General features: G+C 53.5%; 2 protein-coding genes across 3 annotated transcripts in view; both read left to right on the forward strand.

The window, feature by feature from the left end:
- The window catches only part of SLC4A3 (solute carrier family 4 member 3), a 32,800-nt gene extending 31,206 nt beyond the window's left edge, over positions 1 to 1,594 (forward strand). For both annotated transcript variants that reach the window (XM_041472911.1, XM_041472912.1), the window contains one exon: positions 362 to 1,594. In XM_041472911.1, coding sequence (XP_041328845.1) covers positions 362 to 439 — 78 coding nt within the window. In that variant the 3' untranslated portion in view covers positions 440 to 1,594. The remainder of the gene's footprint in view (positions 1 to 361) is intronic.
- Positions 1,595 to 11,233: 9,639 nt separating this feature from the next.
- The window catches only part of LOC121356802 (unconventional myosin-X-like), an 88,291-nt gene continuing 79,833 nt past the window's right edge, over positions 11,234 to 19,691 (forward strand). Inside the window, exon 1 of the mRNA XM_041473601.1 lies at positions 11,234 to 11,328. Within this exon, the coding sequence (XP_041329535.1) occupies positions 11,308 to 11,328 (21 nt within the window). The 5' untranslated portion in view covers positions 11,234 to 11,307. The remainder of the gene's footprint in view (positions 11,329 to 19,691) is intronic.

The raw sequence follows: 19,691 nt of genomic DNA on the forward strand, positions 1-19,691 counted from the left end.
GCCAGGGTGCTGGCAGCTCTTCAAGAGCTGGCAGCTCCTCTGCTGCTGTCAACATCCTGAGCTTTTGTTGGAGGAGAGCCTGGAGCAGCACCCAGAAGGGAGTGCTGCCAGCAGGGGGAGAGGAAGGAGCTGCAGTGCTGGACCAAAGCCCCAGGCATTAGAATAGAAAGGGCATCGGGCTGGGGATGCATGGATGGGCATAAGGGTTTAAAGAAGGAGCCTGTTGGGAGGGGAAGGAGCAAGAGCTTTGCTTTTCCCAGCACAGCTCAGCTGACTGGGTGTGCTGATCCCTCTGTGCCAAGCTTGACCCCACAGTGGGGGCAGCTGTGGCCTTCATAGCCTGGTCTCTGCCTCTTCTCAGTTGGACTCGGAGGATGCGGAGCCAAATTTCGACGAGGATGGCCGGGATGAGTACAACGAGCTGCACATGCCTGTGTGAGCTGGGACCTGCTCTCCCTGCTCACGAGACAGGCAGCTCAGGCCTGCTCACCCCTCCCAAGAACTAACTGGAGACTTGCCATGAGTCACACTGTCTCCTGCCTGGACCAATGAATGGCTGTTCCATAGCCCTGCAGGATGCAGCCCCGGCTCTGGCTGCCCCATCGCTCGCTCAGCAGAGGCTGTGAGTCTCTCTCCTCTTGGACCTGGTGGGCTGAGAGATGCCTCTCACATCCCAAAGCTGTGTGGGTCTTGAGTGCCCCTGGGTCAGGGGTCTGTCCCCTCCCTGCTGGAGGCAGCCTGTGCCTGGTCTCCAGGCAGTGAAGGGGAACCATGCCAGCTGGTGCCACTGCATTCCCCTCCATTACCATGATGCTTGGGTAGCTCGGGTATCTCAGCACGTGACACTGAGCACTCACAGGAATGGGCTAGAAGCTGCCTCTTCTCCCAGGTCAGCAACCTCCTTACTCAGTTGGCAGATGCCTTGCTCCTGTTCTCTCTGCCTCTTCTAGGAGTGCTCGCACCGGGCCTCTGCCACAGCTACTGGCCCGTGGGGCTGCTGCAGCCTGGCAGACAGGCAAAGAGGGACTGGCACCCTAGCTCAGTCCTCCAGACTGTTTTCTGTTCTAGTCACATTCCCACATGACTGTTTTCAGCTCTTGCTTGACATGGAAGAGGCTGTTTGGCTCCTCTCCCTCTCAGTTTTCCCAATCTTATTTCCAAAGGCAAATTGCACAGGGAGGGAAGGCTGGAGACAAGCAAGTATCCTGAAGGCTTGAATGCTTGCCCTCTTGCAGGAACTAAGAGGAGTCCTCTGCCATTCTGCACCTCCACAGAGGTTGCAGGAGTAAACACTCATCACAGGGCTGTATCCCAGTTCCTGATCCCCACATTCCTGTCTCTGAGAACAAACCATATTTAAGAAGCTACACAAGAAATGTAGTGCTGGAGCACAAAACAGTCCTTTGGGTCCCCTCCCTTTCCCTGTGCAGTGATCCATTGAGCCTGGCTCCCTGCAAGCCTACAAGGGAGTCACTGAAACCCTAGCCCCAGTTTTGCTGCCATACTGAGATTGCCTTTCACATCCAGTGGTGCTCTCCAGGGGGGAAGGAGCAGCACTCAGTGTGCCCAGCACTCAGCTCCCAGCACCTCTGGGCAGCTCTGTTCAGGTGGAACTTGCTGTGCATCACACCTTTCCACCTGACAGACCTGCTCCCTGGGGTGTCCCTGAGCTGGCAGCCTTTGTTCAGAGCTGGCCCAGAAACTGTTTGATGGCGCCCTTGCTACCCCTGGAAACTCCAAGGTTAGCGCCAGGAGAGAAAGGCAGCTCAGCCTCTTCCTGATGGTCAGAGCTGGACTGTTCTTCCGGGGGAAGCTGGGATGCTCGCTTCGCCATTGGATTTGGGAGAAGACGCTGCCCCCATTCCCACTTACCAGCCTGGCTCCTGCGAGAGATGGTGGGTGCTTCATTACCGGGAGGGTCCAATGCCTTCCTCGGGAGGCTGCAGAAATACCCCATCAGAGAAAAGAAGCCTCCCCCACAGCAGGTCCTGCCCACAGCCTGGCCCCTACAGGGCCCGGGGCAGAGAGACGAGTGTCTCTGTGTGTCTGTGGCCGTGTGTGTCCTGTCCTCCCTGTGTAGTGTAGGAGGCCTGTTGTTTCTGTGCATTGTGACTCTTCTGACTGTAGTGGAAACAGCTACACCAATAAACTCTTCACAGGAACTGTGCCTCTGGCTCTACACTTTTGGTTTTATCACCAATGGCAATAAATTAAATGGATTGAAATTTCCCAGCACAAAACTTCCTTGCCCACCACAGCCAGCAAGGTAGCAAACCCCAGCTGGAGCAAGGACTGTCACCATGTTACCCACTACCAGCATGGAGGTGGGCTTTCTGTCACCATCATTGAGCAGACTGGACTCAGCCTCCACACTGGCTGCTGGAAACAGGAGGCTGAGCCCCGTGTTTAACCACATGAACCACAAGAAACACATTCTCCTGCCTGTTTGCATCCATATACGTGTCCATGCTTGTGCCTGTGTGCTTGGCAGCACTCAGTGCCATCTTCTTGTGCAGTCTGTAGCCATACACTGAATGGCAGGCCCATGAGCTGAGCATAGAAGAAACATCTCAATAACCACATTCTTTCCATGCTTTCTTCCCAGGGAAGAACTGAGCCAGGTCCCTGTGAACTGCTGGCTGCCTGCAGCCTGTGGTGGTGGGTTGGATGTCCTCCAGTCTTGCTCTCCAGGGTGCTGCTGCTGGGTGTATGTGGAAGTCCCACCACCCATGGTCAGTCACTGGCTGCTCCAGTGCTGCAGGATGCTGATGATGGCTGCTGAGGCAGAGATAGAGGGCTGAGCCTGCCCAGGTACACAGGTGGTGGCCATCCTGTTTCTGAGCTGGGTGTGCTGGGGGGCAGGCAGTGCCTGGCCTCGCAGCACCCTCTCCAGGGCCTGGCAGCACTGCAGAACCTGCAGGAGAGAAAGCAGCGTGGCTGTCTTTCTCCTGAGCACTCAGTTGGGCTGGATGGGAGTATCCATGACCACAGGCTGCTCTGCCATGTTAGGAAACACTCCCATTCCCCACTCCTGAACTCCAGTGAGCCCCCATACCCATACCTGAGCTCTGCCAGGGCAGGGCCAGCCCTGGCCTCTCGCCTGCTGCTGCAGGCACAGGAAGCAGATGTGCTGGGAAACACGATGGGGCTGGGCACAAAGGGTGGCCATCTGCTCCCTGCAGTGCAGCAGGGCCAGCAGCTCCTTCTGGCTCTCCTGCAGCTGGGCTCAGAGCACCGCAGCACTACTGCCTGTGCCTAGAGGCTGCACTGGGATCATGGCGCTGGGCAAGCCCAGGGGAGAGCTGGGCTGCTGGAGGGCTCTGCTGCATGGAGGGGGCTGTACAGTGCTGGGAGCCAACCCTGCTCTGCTCCATGCTGGTGGCTGCAGTGGCAGTGATGGTCACAGTGATGCTGATGGTGGCAGGGAGCAGCTGTACCTGTTGTGGTGAAGAGAGACCCACTTCTGGGAAAGATCTGTGGCCAAGCTCTGGTCACAACAAGGACACATCAAGGACCAGCTGGACACATCACAACACATCAGGGACCAGCTTCAGGACCTTCACAAAGGTCAGCAAAGCCACACAGGTCATGCAGGTTCTGGGGGCTGAAGACCTTCTGGCTGAGGGTCCCCCCCTGCAGCAGCAGCCCCCAGTGGGCAAAGAGCTGTGGGGCCAGGCGGGGGATGGATGCCAGTGGGGACCGCTGGGTAGGGCAGGCAGCCGGCTCCACATGCATGTATAAGTCCTCACAGGGAGGGACCACCACCCTGCCATTGAACCTTTCCTTCAGCGTGCTCAGGTGCTCAGGTAGGAGGCCAGCCAGTCCAGGTAGCTGCTGGCCACATCAGGGGTGCCTGCACCAGGCTGGCAGTGGGAAAGTCTCTGCAGGTGCTGCCAGCTCTCCACCTGCCCCGAGGGGCTCAGTGCAGCACCAGCAACAGCACGTGGGACAGGCTGGGCAGGCCAAAGCCCTCCTGGCACCACCACATGTGCCTCATGAAGGTGCTGACCTCCCCTTCGAGGGCAGAGTAGAGGGCCTCCATGGGTGGCCACAGTGATGGAGGAGAGTTGCCCAGGATCACAGCTTATCCACATGGTCCTGGGCCCTGGATGTGCTGGAAATCTCACTGCACCAGGATGCAATGGAGGCAGGATTGCTGTGGGGGCTCTGGTTTGGATCACACGTGGGCTCAGCAATCAGTTCTACCAAAGGCTGGTGTGCTGCTCAAAGAGTGGGACGTTTGTCCAGCTCAGAGTCAGTCCTGGTTGCTCTGCCAAAGGAGAGACAGTGGGTGCATGGAGAGGAGGGCAGCAGGGATAGGCTGAGGCAGGAGGAGTAAAGGGGCTGCAAGGTGTGCACTCCATGGGGTACCCCCACTTTAGTCAGACCCGAGGAGGAAGGAGAGGCTGCTGGGTGCTGGCACACCAGGAGCCTGCTGGATCACAAAATACTGCTGCACTGCAGGGGGAGTAGCTGAGGGGCTGCCTGCAGATTCAGGGGATGCTCCTGTGCTGGGGCTGGGGAGAATACCCTGGATGTCTGCAGGCCCCCAGTTCTCCAGGGGGTGCTCTGGAATGGGACAAGTGTTAACTTGGTCCCTGGCAGGGGACTCACTTATACCAGACCAGGACTGCACTCCTACCAGAAGTTTCTCCTTCTTTGCTATGTGAGAAGGGGTTTATTTTTACAAAAGTAAGCCTGTCCGGAGACTTAAAAATAGAAGGTCCTTTCCCAGAATTATCAACCTTATTATTTTAAACAACTGCATTGTTTAAGCAAACTGTTTGGGTTTCTGTTTCTGCTACCTGGGTTCAAGTACACTCAAGTTATCTTCTCCAGTTATTTTCGTTCTCTGCAGCCAGGAGGGACTGGCGCACTCTGTTGTCAGATACCACTGGCACCCATTCACACAGCTGTATGGCTGGGAAGTTAAGGAAACTGCTAGCTAAAATAATGTCTACAACAAAACTGTGAACAAGGGCCAGTGGCAAAGCTTCCCCTTTACCTTATCTGTCTGAAAGTCCTCTCAGGGGCTTTCGTGTCTGCTTTTCAGACACTCAAACTTCATTAAAATAAATTGTGAAAACCTTGTTTCCTCTTCCCCATGAGGAGGGGTCTGGGGGGCGTGGAGCAGGTAACGACGGCAGGAGGTGGCAGCACAGTGCATTCCTCACATTGGCAGGAGTGAGAGTGGCTCTGGTTTGCCATCCCCAGCACAAGTGGGTTTGTTCAGATGTGAATTGCACCATTTTGGGGAGGGCAGAGCTGATGCTGAGGGGGACAATGATTGTGTGTGAAGCCCCAGGAGCAGCCCCAGCTCAGGGAGGCTGGTGTCCTGCTGGCTGTTGCAGATGCCAAGGACCACCCTCAGCAAATACTGCTGAACACTGGGGACCTTGCACATCCCTGCCATGGTCCCAGCCCAATGCTCTCTGTCTCCCGCCCTCCATCCACCTCCCCTTTGTCCCTTCAAAAGAAGGGACTCACCTGCCCCAGGAGAAGCACCAGAAAGAGAAGAAAGGGCTGAGCAGGGCCCCACTGACTGCCAGGGGAGGAACCTGCCCTCCCCAGGCATGGACACAAACCTTCCTTCCCATGGGAACAGCAGGTTTGGACATGTCCCTCGTGCTGCAGCCAGCCTTTCCCAGAGCCAGTTGCCAGACCCACAGACATTGCCACGGAACTACTGGGCAGAGATGAAGCTCCATCCAGCTCTTCTCCCTCACACAAGTCTTAGCAAAGGATATTTTTCTAGCAGGGATGTCTGAATCCTGGGCACAGGCTCAGACAGCATGTTTCTTCAATACAGGTGAGTACTCCTGTAATTTGTCTGGCCTCCACTCCTTTGCCCTGGGAGGTTTGCTTCCTGGCTGCTGCCCTGTGTCCCTGCCCCATCCTTCCCAGCTCATTGTCCCCTCAAGGCTCTCCAGCCCTCTGGCTCTCTGAGGTGCCTGTGCTGGGACTGGGTCTCCAAAGGGACTCTTTGCAGAAGTGATTGAGGCACTTCTGGAACAAATCTTCTGTGCCTGTGCAAGGTGCATACTTTTGGCTGGGACATACCTGGTCACAAGCTGCTGTGTCTTCCTCTGCAGAGATGGCTCTCATGAGCTCCCATGCAGGGAGGGGCAATGCTGCTGTGGGGTGTGGACAGGGAAGGCTCAGCCTGAGCTCTGAAATGTGACTGCCAAAGCTTCTTCCCTGCAGGGAGCAGCAAGGATGAGCTGGCACCCATGAGTGTCCTGCATGGCTCAGAGGGGGCCATGCAGGAATCAGAACAAGGAGAAGTGCTGAGCATCAGTGCTGTACAACATCCCCCATCTCTCCTGCCACTTTGTTCTGTGACCCCCTGGGCTGCCAGATGTGATCTTGTCATTGAGCAGGATGGGAGGGTAATCCTCCTCATGTGATTTCTGCAGAGAAGGGGGACCTTGTGATCTCTGCTGCAGGAGCCCAGCTGGATGATTTCCTTCATCCATCAGCTCAGTGTCCCTGGAGGATGTCCCCCCTCTCCAGAACACAGAGTACAGCAACCTCGCTGGGGCACGGCAGCCTCCTGCTGCGCCAGGCTCTCTTCCTCAGCAAAGACACATGGCCAGATGCTGGGGCCAGCTACTGGTGCTCTGAACTGGGGCTGCACTCATTTTTTAGCCCTGGAGGTGTTAGCACAGCCACGCCTGCTTTTTTCCTTCACTAGTCCAGGAGCACAGCATTTCGGGTTGCCTGCGGGGACTTAAAAGGGACAAGCACAACAAAACAGGGCAGGGATTGGCAACAGTTTGGCTGCAGGTGCACAGCGAGACGAGCTCTCTCCTTCAGCACAAAAATGATTTTGCAAGCTGAAACTGTGCAGGCAACATCAGGAAGAGGAAAGGTGCATGGCTCAGGCTACCAGCACCCATCAGCAGAATTCAGCCACAGCCATGGGTAGTGATATGACTCCATTTAACCTCCTTGCTTGCTCGCCTGGGTTGCTGGTTTTGCAGGAGACAAAAATCTCCCCTGGCAAAACAGCCCAGTCTGGGAATTGTCTACACCACAGCTGCCTGACGTACTTTCTACAGCATGAATCACAGAGGAATGGTATCTGCAAGTAAAGCCCTGCTTATGCATTTAGTCAAGCAGAATCCACAAAGCTGCTTGTAGCAGAATCATCTGTGACCTCCACAGCATTGTGCCATTAATAGCAAGGTTTGGTCTGGGTCAAACAAAAGCAGGGCAGACTTAATAGGAGAGGAAATGAGATGGATGTGCTTGGCTGGCCTCTCCCCCATGCTCCTGCTGTAATTATGGCCTGGTGCTGTTCAGCTCCCTCATTCAGAAGTCTCATCACTGGGACTGCATTTCTCAGGGCCAAGGTGTGAAAGCCACACACAGATATGTTGTGGCCCCGAGCAAACCAGCAGCAGCACAAAGGGAGCAGTGGCAGGGAACCTCAGCTCGTCACTGCCAGGAGCTGGATGTGTGGCCTGGGATGTGGAAGGGAAAGGAAGGAAGGGTTGGGCTGAAGGAACAGGACCAGGACCGCTATCTGCAGAGAAAGCTGGAGATACCTGATTATGGGTTTGGTTTGTCAGCACAGGCAAGTGCAGATGGGGCTGGCAGAAAGTCCCAGCTGAAGGGCTGGCCCCAGTGATGCAGCTCAGGAGAGTGCTTCAGAGGCACATGGGGGTGGCACATGGGCACGGAGGGGGGGGGCGGGATGTGCCCAGCATCCACCCCCTGGGCGCATCTGCTCCAGTGATCTGCTTTTGTGCTCAGGCTGAAAATGAAGACGACATCCTGTTTTCCTGACCTATAGAGAAAGGGCAGCCCTGGAGGGCATTCCTTGCCTGGATGGGATAAGAAGCTTTTCCCACTAAGCAAGGGTGTAGCCGCCCCGGCCTGAGCTCTGCAGTGAGCAGAGGCAGCACTGTGCATCGCAGTGAGATGGGCTCACTGCTGGTGGCTGAAGTGATACAGCAGCCAGCAGGGTGCCCAGGACAAATAAGCCCTCCCCAGCCCACACTGTCCTCCCTCAGGAGCAGAACTCCTCACGCTCCTGCTCTCCGGGGGAGCAGGTGCCGCAGTGCTTGGTGTGACCCTGTGAAAGCCTCTCCAGACATCCTTAATCACATTCCTCTGGAACAGGGACACATCTGGTACAAACATGATCCTGTCCCCAAGGAGCTCGGGCTAATTCCTGTCATAGAGCCTCAGAGCAGCCCCGGGCAGGGAGAGCTTCGGCAGAGCTTTGATCACCACCACTGTCACTTTGCAGGGGACAGGGCTGCAGCAGAGACCCACAGCTTCATCAGCTGAGCTCCAGCAGCCCAAGCCTGGGCTGGCCTGCCCAGACTGACCAAGTCTGAGGGGTGGCTGGGCTACCCACCGCCTGGGAATGGGAGAAGGGAGGACCTGGCCTTTTAAAGTGTTGATTTATAAGCTGATTTCAAGGAATTGTGAAACTAGAAAAAGGAAAGGGCCAGAACTGTGGGATCAGTTTGGACCCTACTGCATATTCTGTGTGTCCCCTTCCTCTTGCATGCATGCAGTCTGTGTTAGGAGAGTGCTTTGGCATCAGGGCCTGGCAATGCGTAGCAGGCTTGATTTTTGGCTGCTGTTCTCAGTAGTTCTCCGTCTTTGGTGAACACATTCCTGGCTGTCTTGTGCTTTGGGCAAGGGGGGATTTGGTTGCCTCAGCAAAGCAGCAGGGCCTGGCAGGGGGGCTGTGATGGTGGCAACGCACAGCAGAGCACCGTGCATCTATGCCTCCCTATGCCTTTGTCTGGTTCAAGGTATCCTTCCTCTGCTGCTGACTCTCCCAAATGAGATCATCCCAGGGATGACAGTGGAGGAAATCAGTCCTCCACCCTGTGAGCACAGTTCTGATGAGCCACTGAGGACCTGCAGCCAAGGTGTCACAGCTTGTCCCCTCACAGATGATGGGAGAGCAAGTCTGTCAGATTCTTCCCACCCACAGCGGGGCATGCGGGCCTGCCTGACTCCCAGGAATGTGCCAGACCCGTGGCAGAAGAGGAAATTAAGATATTGTCTGGAGTCCAGGAGGAATTCCTGCCTCAGCTTGTTCCTGCCAGTCCTCTGCCGACCTTCCCTCGGCATGGAAAGCCCAGCAGGAAGCTGACTCACTGTCTGCTGCTGCCACGGCTGGGTGCGGGGCCCTGCTGCCTGCAGCACCAGAGGGCTGCTCCTTTCATGGATGCAGGGATAGCTCACTGCTCAGACCCACCAGCACCTGTCTGCCCTGGCTGTCCTGTCCCAGAGCCCAGCACGCTGCTGACAGGCAGAGGAGAACGGCCATGGCATCCTGGTTCTTGTGCTGTCTGCAGCTGGGCTGAGAGGAGGCTTGGGAGCTTGCTGGGTTGCTGACATTGCTGCCAAACTCACAGTCAGCACTACTGTGCCAGGTTTGGGGAAGGAGGCAGCCCCGAGGTTGGGGGCAAGGAGTGGGGGGCTGATGGGCTGGAGAGAGGTCCTGGGCTTTTCCTGCACAGGGGGGCTCATGTGATAGTGAGTCAGCAATCACCTGCATATCAAAGCTCTGTGAAGAAGTAGATGGTCACAGCCATCCCTTCCCAGGAGCAGCACCTAAAGCCAGCCAGGAAACAGCTCAGAGATTGCAGATTCCAAGTGTGCTGTACAAATGCAGGACTAGTGCTTTAATCCTGTACAGAAAGGAACAAATTTCAGGTGTATGTTTCTTGTCAAGATTCTTGCCAGCTTTTCTCCTAGGCTGACAGAGTACAGGGTTTACAGCATCAGTCACTGATGATCCATTTGGGGAATCCAATGTTTATTGGATGACTGAAGAGTTAGAAAGATACTTTGTTCTAAGGACTGGGCCAAGGCATCTTCTACTTCCCTCTTGGAAAGTGTCAGTCAACAATAGTGTAAATGCTAAAAACCTTGCCCTTTTGAAAGGTTGTATCCTTCCCTTCCACCCTGGATGACAGGAACCATGGCCAGAATTTCTCCTGAGAAGTCTGGGAGGGGATGTCTGGTGGTGGAGATGCTTGCTGGTGGAGACTGCTGGCTGGCAGGCAGATAGAGGAGAAAGAAGTGTGCTCCTCAACTTTCCCGTGGTTGTGAGGAGCTCCACGGCCCCCTGGTGACCAGCCACAACTGAGAAGCTTAACAGCCAAAATTGTCTGCAGAAACAGCATCAGCAGGAATCCCCTCTCCTCCTGTGAGGAGAAAGCTGGCTGTGGCAGAAACAGCCTGGCAACACATGTGTGGCTGTAAGGAGGACTGTCAAGGACACTGTGAGTAGATCTACCCCCTTCTCTGACACAGCGATTGGCCTTGCAAATTGAAGTATTAGATGTGAGATAAGGACTGCAGTTGGACTTCTGGTACTGTCTTGCATGATGCTTTCATAAGAAAGGGAAAATGATGTAGATTAAACTAATCGAGCCCAAGTACAAAAGAGCCTGGATCATGCTCAGGATAGCTCTCAGTAACTGGGTATCAAAATGGAAGGACACATTGACAGTGACTCATGTATCAGGAAACTACCAAAAGGCCCAGAGAGTGAAGGTGGAAGGAAGAGTGGTGAGGGTGGTCATCACAGGTTAGACAGTGGCCTCGGTGTGACTGTCCAATGACAGATGTTGAACAAGATACTGACAATCTACCTCAGAACCCTCTCTGTGTTTTAAGCAGCTTAAAACCCTCCCATTATTGACTAAAATAATAATAATAATAATAAATTTAAAAAAAAACCTTCCCCCACACACTGCCATTAGATTTCCTTTCTTTCAGAAAAAAGAAATAATTTCTGATGGAAAGAAACACCTTCAAAGAGCACATGGGAACTATGATCTGTCCACACTTCAATCTGTGATCGAGTTCTGTCTTTGAACTATGATATGGAGAAACTTTGCCCAGAGTATTGCTCTTTGCCACCTGATTCACATCCCAGAGACATCATTTCGAAGCTCTACCAGGATTCCTGTTAATGGTCTCTCTCCCTGCATCATGCTACGATGGTCTGCTGAAGGAACCCCAAACCCGAAACGTTCGCTATTCTGGGTGACATCACTTGCCCTTACAAAGGTCCGCACTTGGCTCCTGTGGCAGCGTACAGCAGCGGTCCCCGTCCCCGCCGCGTGCCCGTGGGTGGCACCGGCCGCTCGGGCCTCCCCCACCCCAACCCTTCTCCGCACGCTCCTCTCGGGATGCGCGCCTCTTCCTCGCCACTCTCACCCCGCTCCTAAGCGCTCCTCTTTCGGGGCCGGCACGCCGTGCCCGCCCGGCCCGCCGGTGCGGCGCTGAGAGCCGGCGGCTGCGCTTCCGCGGGCGGCTCCGCCGATGGACGCCTCTCTGCGCCAGGTGGGAACGGCGGGACGGGCACAGCGGCGGGGCTCGCCCCTGCTCGGGGCTGGGAGAGGCGGGGGCCGGGCGGAGACGGGCAGGATTGGGTCTCAGGGCGAGACGGGCATCGGGGTGCCGTGCCCCGGGCCAGGAGCGCCCCGGGGCCGTGGGACGCTGCGCTCCCCGCGGGCCGCGCCGCGCCCCCGCTGCCCCCTCGCCGAGACGGTCCGGGTTGCACTTTCTCTGGAGCGATGGGATGCGGAGGGTTTTGTCCCCGAGCGATCCCCAGCCTGGCGCGGCACCGCGCACCCCGTGCGAGGGGATGAAGGGAGCCCGACCGATGTGCGGTGCCGGCAATGCCGACCGGGGGCTGCCTGCGGGAGGAGAGGGTTTGTCGCATGATAGTCATGGCTGCCCAGTGCCGGCTCCTTAATCCTCTGGAACGACTTCAGGGTCCGGAGCCTGCTCGTGCCCGCGTGTGTGTGTCACAGAGCGGCCGGCCTCCGGGGCACCGGGCGGTGAGCAGGCGGGCAGCGTGCGGCGGGAGTGCCCTGCCCTTCGGTGCCGCTGCCCAGTCACCGTCACGCCGGCGGGCAGAGCGATGCCCGAGGCCGGAGCCGTACCTGTTAGCCGCCGGCTCTGGTCCCGCCTGCCCGCGGTGAGCACACGGCCGTGCTGCCATGGGGAGAGAGTGACTGAGGGCGCGGGGCCGGGTGCCGGGCACAGCCCAGACGCTCCTAAATTCTCTGTGCCGTTTTTCGTGCCTGAGCAAATACAGGTCTCCAGCCCAGCCTGGTGATGCCTTTGGTTGTGAGGGGCAGGTGGGTGCAAAGCCAGGGCAGCCCATTCTGGACCCATGGGTGCCAGTGGGTGCCCGTGGCATTGGCAGTGGGCACGGCAGACACTGTGGGGTGATGGGGCCTTCTCGAGGTCTGCGGCTGAGGTCTGAAATCCTCATGTTTGGGGCATGACACATCTGCCCCTCCAGCCCCCAGATGGTTTCCAGGCCATTAACCCCAGTGTCTGGCCTTGCGAGTCACGGGTGCGGAGGGGGAGCTAGCAGCGCTCTGGACAGCCCCTGGTCGCTGGGCTGGAGCAGCTGATGGGCTCGGGCCTGCCCCCTCCCTGCTGAAGCGCTTTCTTTATCAGAACAGATGTTTTCCCAGATCTGGCCCCAGAGAGGAAGGAGTGGCTGCCCCCGGGCTGTGCGGCTGGGGCTGCCCCGCAGCATGCGGCATCCATCGCCCAGCATCCTTCAGCCATTAACTGATTAACCTGCTGCTCCTGGAAGTCTGGGCCGTCTGTATCTAATCAGATGGAGGCCAGAGTTTCCCAAAGGGCCATTTCACCACAGCCTTTATGCCCACCCCTCTGTCAGGAGCAGCCTCCTGGCCTCTTGTAATGGGAGTAGCCACTGAGGAGCCTGAAGGAACTGATGGGAATGGGAGGCTGGAAAGGGGATGCCCAGAGGTGCACGCCTCAGCAGACAGCACCCATCAGAGAACTGCCTACTTTGTCCAGCCCCACCTGTCCAGGCACGATTCTGCCATTATCTGAAGAAACAGGGATTTCCAGGGAAGGGCTGAGGGGCAGTCCTGGAGCCTCTCTAAGAGTCACGCATCTCTTGTAAATCAGACTTAAATCCTGATGAAGCAAGGTAGGCAAGACTGGAGAACTGGGGTGAGTGTGTGCAGGAAAGCATCAGACTTTGCTTTGCAGGAAAGGCAGTGGGGGTGGGAGGGAGGGAATGTGACTTCCCCAAAGCCGGAATGTTTGGCATTTGCTGCACCCCAGCCACTCTTCCTCCTTCTCCATGGGGGGTTCTTGGTGGGAGGGAAAGCCTGAGTAGAAGGGAGTTGCTTCACTTCTTTCTGCAGCAGCAGAGTACAAGCTTGTCCCAGGGGATGCATGTCCTGTCTTACAGTGAACAGCTTAAACCCCAGTGTGCTCTTGGTCTTGCCTTAGCAGGCTCCCATGCTGTGCTTGCAGCATTTAGATTATCACACTCAGCTATGTGATCAGTATCTGGGATTAGGTGGGGTTGCCATGGGTCTTCATAGCTCCCTTAGTTCCCCCTTTGGCATGCTGGAGACCAGAATGGCTTTGTGGAGGGTTCAACCCACTTGCCATCCTGGTTCTGCCAAGGGAGTTTTGGCCAGTTGTGCCAGCTCGACCCTATGGAAGGGTTTCCCATGTGCTGTGCCCTCCTCTGCTTGCAGACCCCAGGGACAGCGAGCTGCTGGGGAGTGTGCTGCTGCTGCTGCTCTTCTCCCACAATGTCCCAAGATTAGAAAACCTTCATCCTCAGTGAGTGGTACAGCACAAAGATGTGTGTGTGCCTCTGCCATCGGAGCTCTGCTGTGCAGCATGGCTCAGAGGTGTGATGGATGAGGCCTTTGCTCCAGCAGGGTGTGAGTGGAGGAGCTGTGTGTGTGTGCTCTGCCATCTCCCTGCTTGGCTGCTACAGCGAGTCCTGTGCCCAGGCAGGGAGGAGGGGCCCTGAAGGCCCAGGCTGTGGCATGGTGACAGATGATGGTTTCCCTGCGTGTCTGGAGTGTGGGCAGGATGTGGGGTTGACACAGAGGATGTGACTCGCTCTCCAATTCCCCCCTAAGGAGCAAGAATGTCATGGACAGGGTTAAAGGAGACACTTCTCCCATCCTGTCCTTCTGCACTCCCGTTGGAGTGACCAGTTAGCACGGTCCCATAGTCAGTCAGCACTGAGGAGCAGCATCCAGTGGAATCACAGATGCTGCTCTCCTTCTCATGCACCACTGGCCTAGAAATGCTGGCATTTTAAGTGTTAAACAGTTTTCCTCCTTGCTCTTGTGGTGAAATCCAAAGCTTTTCATCTGTGTTGTAAAATAAATCCCCTGAAATTCTTAAGCTTTCTGACATGGGGAGAGAAAGGCGGGGTAATTCTGTGTTCATTTCCTGCATGGCTGTGGTGATTGGAATTGTCCTCTCTACAGCTGTCATGGTCTTCACTTCTATTCCCCATGTTCCCCATCCTTCCCTGGCCACAGCCCTTCTCTTCTTTGTGGCCTGGGACATCTGCCATGGAGATAGGGAGAGGATCCATCTCTCCCGGGAATACACACAGATCAGGGAGGAGCCTCAGAGTCACGGCTGTGAAGGAGTACTAAGGCTACTGGAGTTGCCACCATGCATGCACCTGAGCTGCTTTCTTGGCCACAGACTGAGGTGGGGAGCAAGTACCTCTGCCAGGTTTCTTTTGCTCTGGCAGCTTTGCCCTGACTGCTGACTACTTGATGCAAGTGGGAAGTGCCTGACTGCTCCACAAAGCCATCAGGGAGTTTACAGAGTGTGGCCCTTTACTGGCCACAAGACACTCAACTGAATTTGCTGTGCTTTGGGCATCTAATGGCACGAAGTCATGTGCATAAACATCTTCAGGCAGGTGGGGAACATGGGTAAGGAGAACAACTGAAAGAACTTGACTGTGAATGCACCTTTGCAGTGTGGAGCCTGCCTGAATCATGGGTGCAGCAGGTACAGGAGTGGTCTGATTTTTGGTTGCACATGCAGTTCTCACCAGCTTTGGGCTCTCTGTTGAAGCTGCTTGGATGCATCATCCAGAGACCTGTGTCCCCAGGGAGCCCAGGTTTTGCTGGGTGGGAAGGGTTTGTACATGGCTGGATTAGGATTCCTCAACAGCTTGGTTTGCCCTTCCCATGCTCCCTGCAGTTGGGAGAAGGAGGAGCTCCTGTGAGAGAGGAACGTGGCCAGATGTCCAGGAGAATCTATCCAGAGACTCTTGCCTGAGATGAGGGAAATGGTTCAGCTGATGTGGATGATGCTGACCGTGAGTGATGGGCTGTCTTTACAGATAACAGTAAGCTGAATGCCCATGTGTTAATAACCATTGTCTTAGGAAAATGCCATCTTGGAAAGAAAAGGTACTAGAACATCATCTTCTTTAGCAGTGAGTCTGATCTTTGAAGGAGTATTCTGGCCAAGCCTCTCTCCACCTCTCAGGAACTTCTGCTTTGCCAGCTTCCCCTGACGACCTCCTCTCAGTCTACTGAGAATATTGTGACCTCTCAGAAAGAGTAGGGATTAAGAAGAGACAGAGAAATGCTGACTGTTACATCCATCTTGTGTGTGTAATGCTCTCTGTATCAATACCACACAGAGCAACCCCTCTCTGTTTAATTAGCCTGTATAGTGCAGCTGAAGAGAAGTACCACTGTCCTTGAAGATATCCATGCAGCTAGTGTAGCAGCTACACGGAATCCTCCATCCTAGCTGTGTCTCCCCTAAACCATTCAGAGTGATAAAGAGGCAGATGTAGGACAAAAGGGTTCGACTGCCCTGTTTTGGAGCAGCAATTGCAAGGAAGAAAGCTCTTGTGCCAAAGGTGACACGGAGAAGTGTCTGGCGGAAGAGAGGGAGTCCTGCTATCTCCCTCCTTAGGGCATTCATCTGGAGCCAGGCTGCGTGAGCTGTGACCTTGTCAGATCCCATCAGCAGCAAGAGGGTGGGCTGGCACATGCTCTCAATGAGAGCCCACACATGAAGGAAGCCAGGTTGCCCTGGGCCAGCATGCAGCTGCCCCATTGTGGCCTCCAAAACCACCTTGTTCTGCTCTGGTTTCACTTCTTGCCACACTTACATTTAACATAATGATCACAAATGTTTTGCAATTTCTTTTTCCCATTTTGCTGTAAGGAGAATATGCGAACTATCTAAATGTAATTATTAAGACTGAAACTTGTGAGAGTCTGGATTTCCTGGTTATCTTTCAGTTACCCTAAACTCTGAAGTTCTGCCTCCTCGTTTCCATCTGAGATCACCCACAGTTCAGCAGTGCTGTAGAGCCAAGTCTCAGGAAAAACACCTATGGAGGGCCTGCACTTGGTGCAGTGCCCAGGGGACTGAGAGGTCCTGTCATACAAGTGCAATAATTATCACAGCAACTGAACTGGTGGCCGGGCCTCTCATAGATCCAGTCATCAGTCTATTTGATGAGAAGGTGGAAATTAGGGTTAGAATGATGGGGGGTGTATTAGTGCTGTTTATTCCTGTTACTTGCATCTTGAGCCAATGATGAAGATTTGGCTGAATCACACTTTCTAGAAGGGCTTCTTATTTCTGGAGGATCCCTTGCTTTTTGCAGTTTCTTCAAGTGGTTACACAACCTTGTTTTAAAATAAATCCTGCTTCATTTCTAAAGTGTCTGGCAGATCCATCCGTTTTTGGGTCCTACTTGTCTTCTGCTTCATGACAGTCTCTTTGTCCCAGATAACTTCTCTGTCTGCAAAAAATTATTTTCTGGCATGGGTTGCCTCTGGGTTGCTGGCAAGGGTGAGCCAGCAGGTAGCAGAGAGGGGTCTCAGTGCTGCTGTCTGTCGTGTCCTCTCTGCAGGGCTGAGTCACTTGAGGATGCGGAGGCAGAGATGAGGTTTGCAGCCCATGCTGGACCACATGCTGCTCTAATCCCCCCACTATCACTGTCTGGGCTAGATAGGTCAGCCCTAGCTCTGGCATATCTACATAATGACATTAACATCTTCACAAATACTTTTGCACTACAAGGGATCTTTCTGAATAGCAAAAATGACTGAGCCTTTTATGTTGTCTCTGGAAGGCTTCTTTCTCACACCTCAAAGCATAAGTAAGCAGTAAACTTCCTTACTCCTGTTTATACATCCCAGACATGCATCAACTCTTGTTGCAACCAAGTGTCCTGGGAGTTTCTGCTCAGCAATTTGCAATCCTCTTTGGGTCTGTGACTTTCCAGAAGACATTCCTCTGTTTGAAGTACTCCTTGCATTCCTTCTCTCCTGATGATGACCTTTCGGTTTGGCTGTACTTTAATCCTGTTTTGTTCTAACAGGGGGCTGTGGAATCCACACTGCTCTGATGGTCACATCCTTGTGGGTACTTACTTATCTACCAGATGTTGGCATGTGTATTGTCAGTATTACTTTAGATTGTAGGTCCTTGGTGAGAATACAAAATAGTATTGACCCTGTCTCTGCAGACATTTGTTGGAAATTCCCTCAATTAGTAGTGATTTTTCTCATCCATAACAACAGTTTTGAGATCCCTTTGCTTCTGTTTGCTCCTTGAGAGCTGACTTTTACTGAAATACTGTGTTCTACATGGGCAATGCCATGAGAGTCAGTCACAGTCCTATTTAGCTCATGTTCTTGGATGCAGAGGAAGAAGTAGCATTTTTGACTAGACTTCTTTCTCCATGTTAACTGGCGCTGGACAACGGTTAAAGCCAGAGTATCCTTAAGATGGAACAGCAGAGAGCAAAACCTCTGTATTTTCCCTGGGGTTCTCAGACTAAGCAACCCATGGTTGCTAGGGATAATCCTGCTTTCACTGCTATTTAGACTCTGACTCTTTCAATTTCTTGGAATTTCCTCAGCATTACCAGACTTATAAAAAACTAATATCAACTGTTGAGAAACTTTATTGGACAGATCTCTGGGAACTCTTGGACCTGTTGATTTTTAAAATGTTTTATTGCCTTTCCATTTACTGAAAACACTTCAGCACCACAATGTGATGCAAGATGGGTGCTTTCCAGTGATGTTTGTTAGAAACTTCTGTATGAGTCCATCATCACAGCACCAAGCCTGCCAGAGTTCAGAAAGTGTTTGGACAATACTCTGGAGCACATGGTGTGGCTCTTGGGGGTGGTCCTGTGCAGGGCCAGGAGTAGCATTTGATAATCTTTGCAGGTTCCCTCCAATTCAGTTTATTCTGTGATTCTATGATAATTCACAGTGCTGCCATCCACATCTAGTAGTTGGATGCTGCTACTAGCACATGTCTTTGTACCCAGTGATTTTGGAAAATAGTGAAACATAGACTCTTTTGTCTTTCCTGTCTCCCAGCTTCTTTCTTACATGGGTTGTTTGCCCCATTTTTCCCTACTTCCACTCTTATTTCAGATTGACTGACAGTGCATCCCAGCTCAGAGGCACTCCCCTTGCTTTCTGGGTGGTATTTGAAGGAAGGACACTGAGGATGAGCAAACACCAGGAAAATGTCTCACATGAAGAGTTTAAAAAACCTGAGATTACTTTATTAGTGAAATGACAAATAGGGGGAGACATGGCAAAAGAGCAGAAAATAATGGATGAGACAGAGAAGGTGGATTGAATTCCTCTGTGCCTCTACCTCTGACTGCAAGAAAAAGGGATTTTCTGCTTCACAGTGATGAGACTGGTTTAAAAGCGTACGTTTCTGTAAAATGTGTGAGTAGATGGTAGAACTCTACAGGGTAGGGAAAGTTAAGGATGTGGCAAGATGCTAAAAGATATTGGACATAATCCCAAATTATGCATAATAAGCATTGCAGAAGTGTTTCAGGGCTCTTGCCTGAGATTTTTACAAAAGATGTGGCACTGGGGCTGCTCAGTGACAGACCACTGTATCCTTGTGGCTTCCTGAGGTCCTGAGCTCTATTCTGTGGACCTCGAGGACTTCTCAACTGTCCGTCAGCCCAGCCTCACCCTTGGAGCCATTGGTTCAATTTGAGAGAGGGAGGGAGCTGCAAGGAAGCTGCCTCACTGTATGTTTGGTGGCAAGTGGGAGAGGCTTCTTTGAGAAGCACTGCCCAAGTTGAGAGCAGGGCAGGAATACCTTTTACTTGCTCAGTTTTGAGCTGCAAGCTGGTCAGGGGAGGTTTAGCTAGGGCCAGGCTGGGCTGTAGCAGATGCCATGTTACCTCCTTTCTTTCAGGGCCACAGAAGAGACGTAGGAATGCCAGTATTGCTGTGATGTGACAGGGAATATACATCTGTAGATATCCATGTGATCAGTGTGCTTAGGGAACAGCTCATTTTAATTCAGTTCCTAATTGAAGTTTTAGGAAGGGAAGAGCTTGTAATGAAGGCATGAAAGTGGTGTTTACTTTTATGAAGATAATGAAATTCAGTATGCATTTTCAAGACTGATGAGAATTTCTCAGGTGGTTGCAAACTCTGTAGAACTATTCATCTTAGAAGGAGAGTGACTCCTCATGGTGGAATTGCAGGGGGCAGCTCATCTTAAACTGAGCTTGGAGAGAGTTACAGTGAAGTCTGGAAGGACTCACACCTGCCTCCTTTCTGTGCACCTTGTGCTCATGGCGAAGAGCAGCTTTGAAGTGTGTGAAAAAGAGCTGGGGGCTCGTTCCTCCCTTCCCATGACAAGCAGTTCATGTGGTTCTTGTAGTGTGTAGCTGCTTCTTTGAAAAGATTAAGAATTACCTCCACGAACCAGGCATTTCCTGGGAAGTATTTGGAGGTGTTCTGGAGATCGAGAAGAGAAGCTGTGCAGCAGCCAAACTGGGGGAGGAGACAGGAGCAGAACAGATGGGAGGGGGAGGCAAAAGGGGAGTGGGAAGCAGTGCATAT

Source organism: Pyrgilauda ruficollis, unplaced genomic scaffold (genome assembly GCF_017590135.1).
Source record: "Pyrgilauda ruficollis isolate IOZ18807 unplaced genomic scaffold, ASM1759013v1 scaffold3, whole genome shotgun sequence".
Classification (NCBI taxonomy): Eukaryota; Metazoa; Chordata; class Aves; order Passeriformes; family Passeridae; genus Pyrgilauda; species Pyrgilauda ruficollis.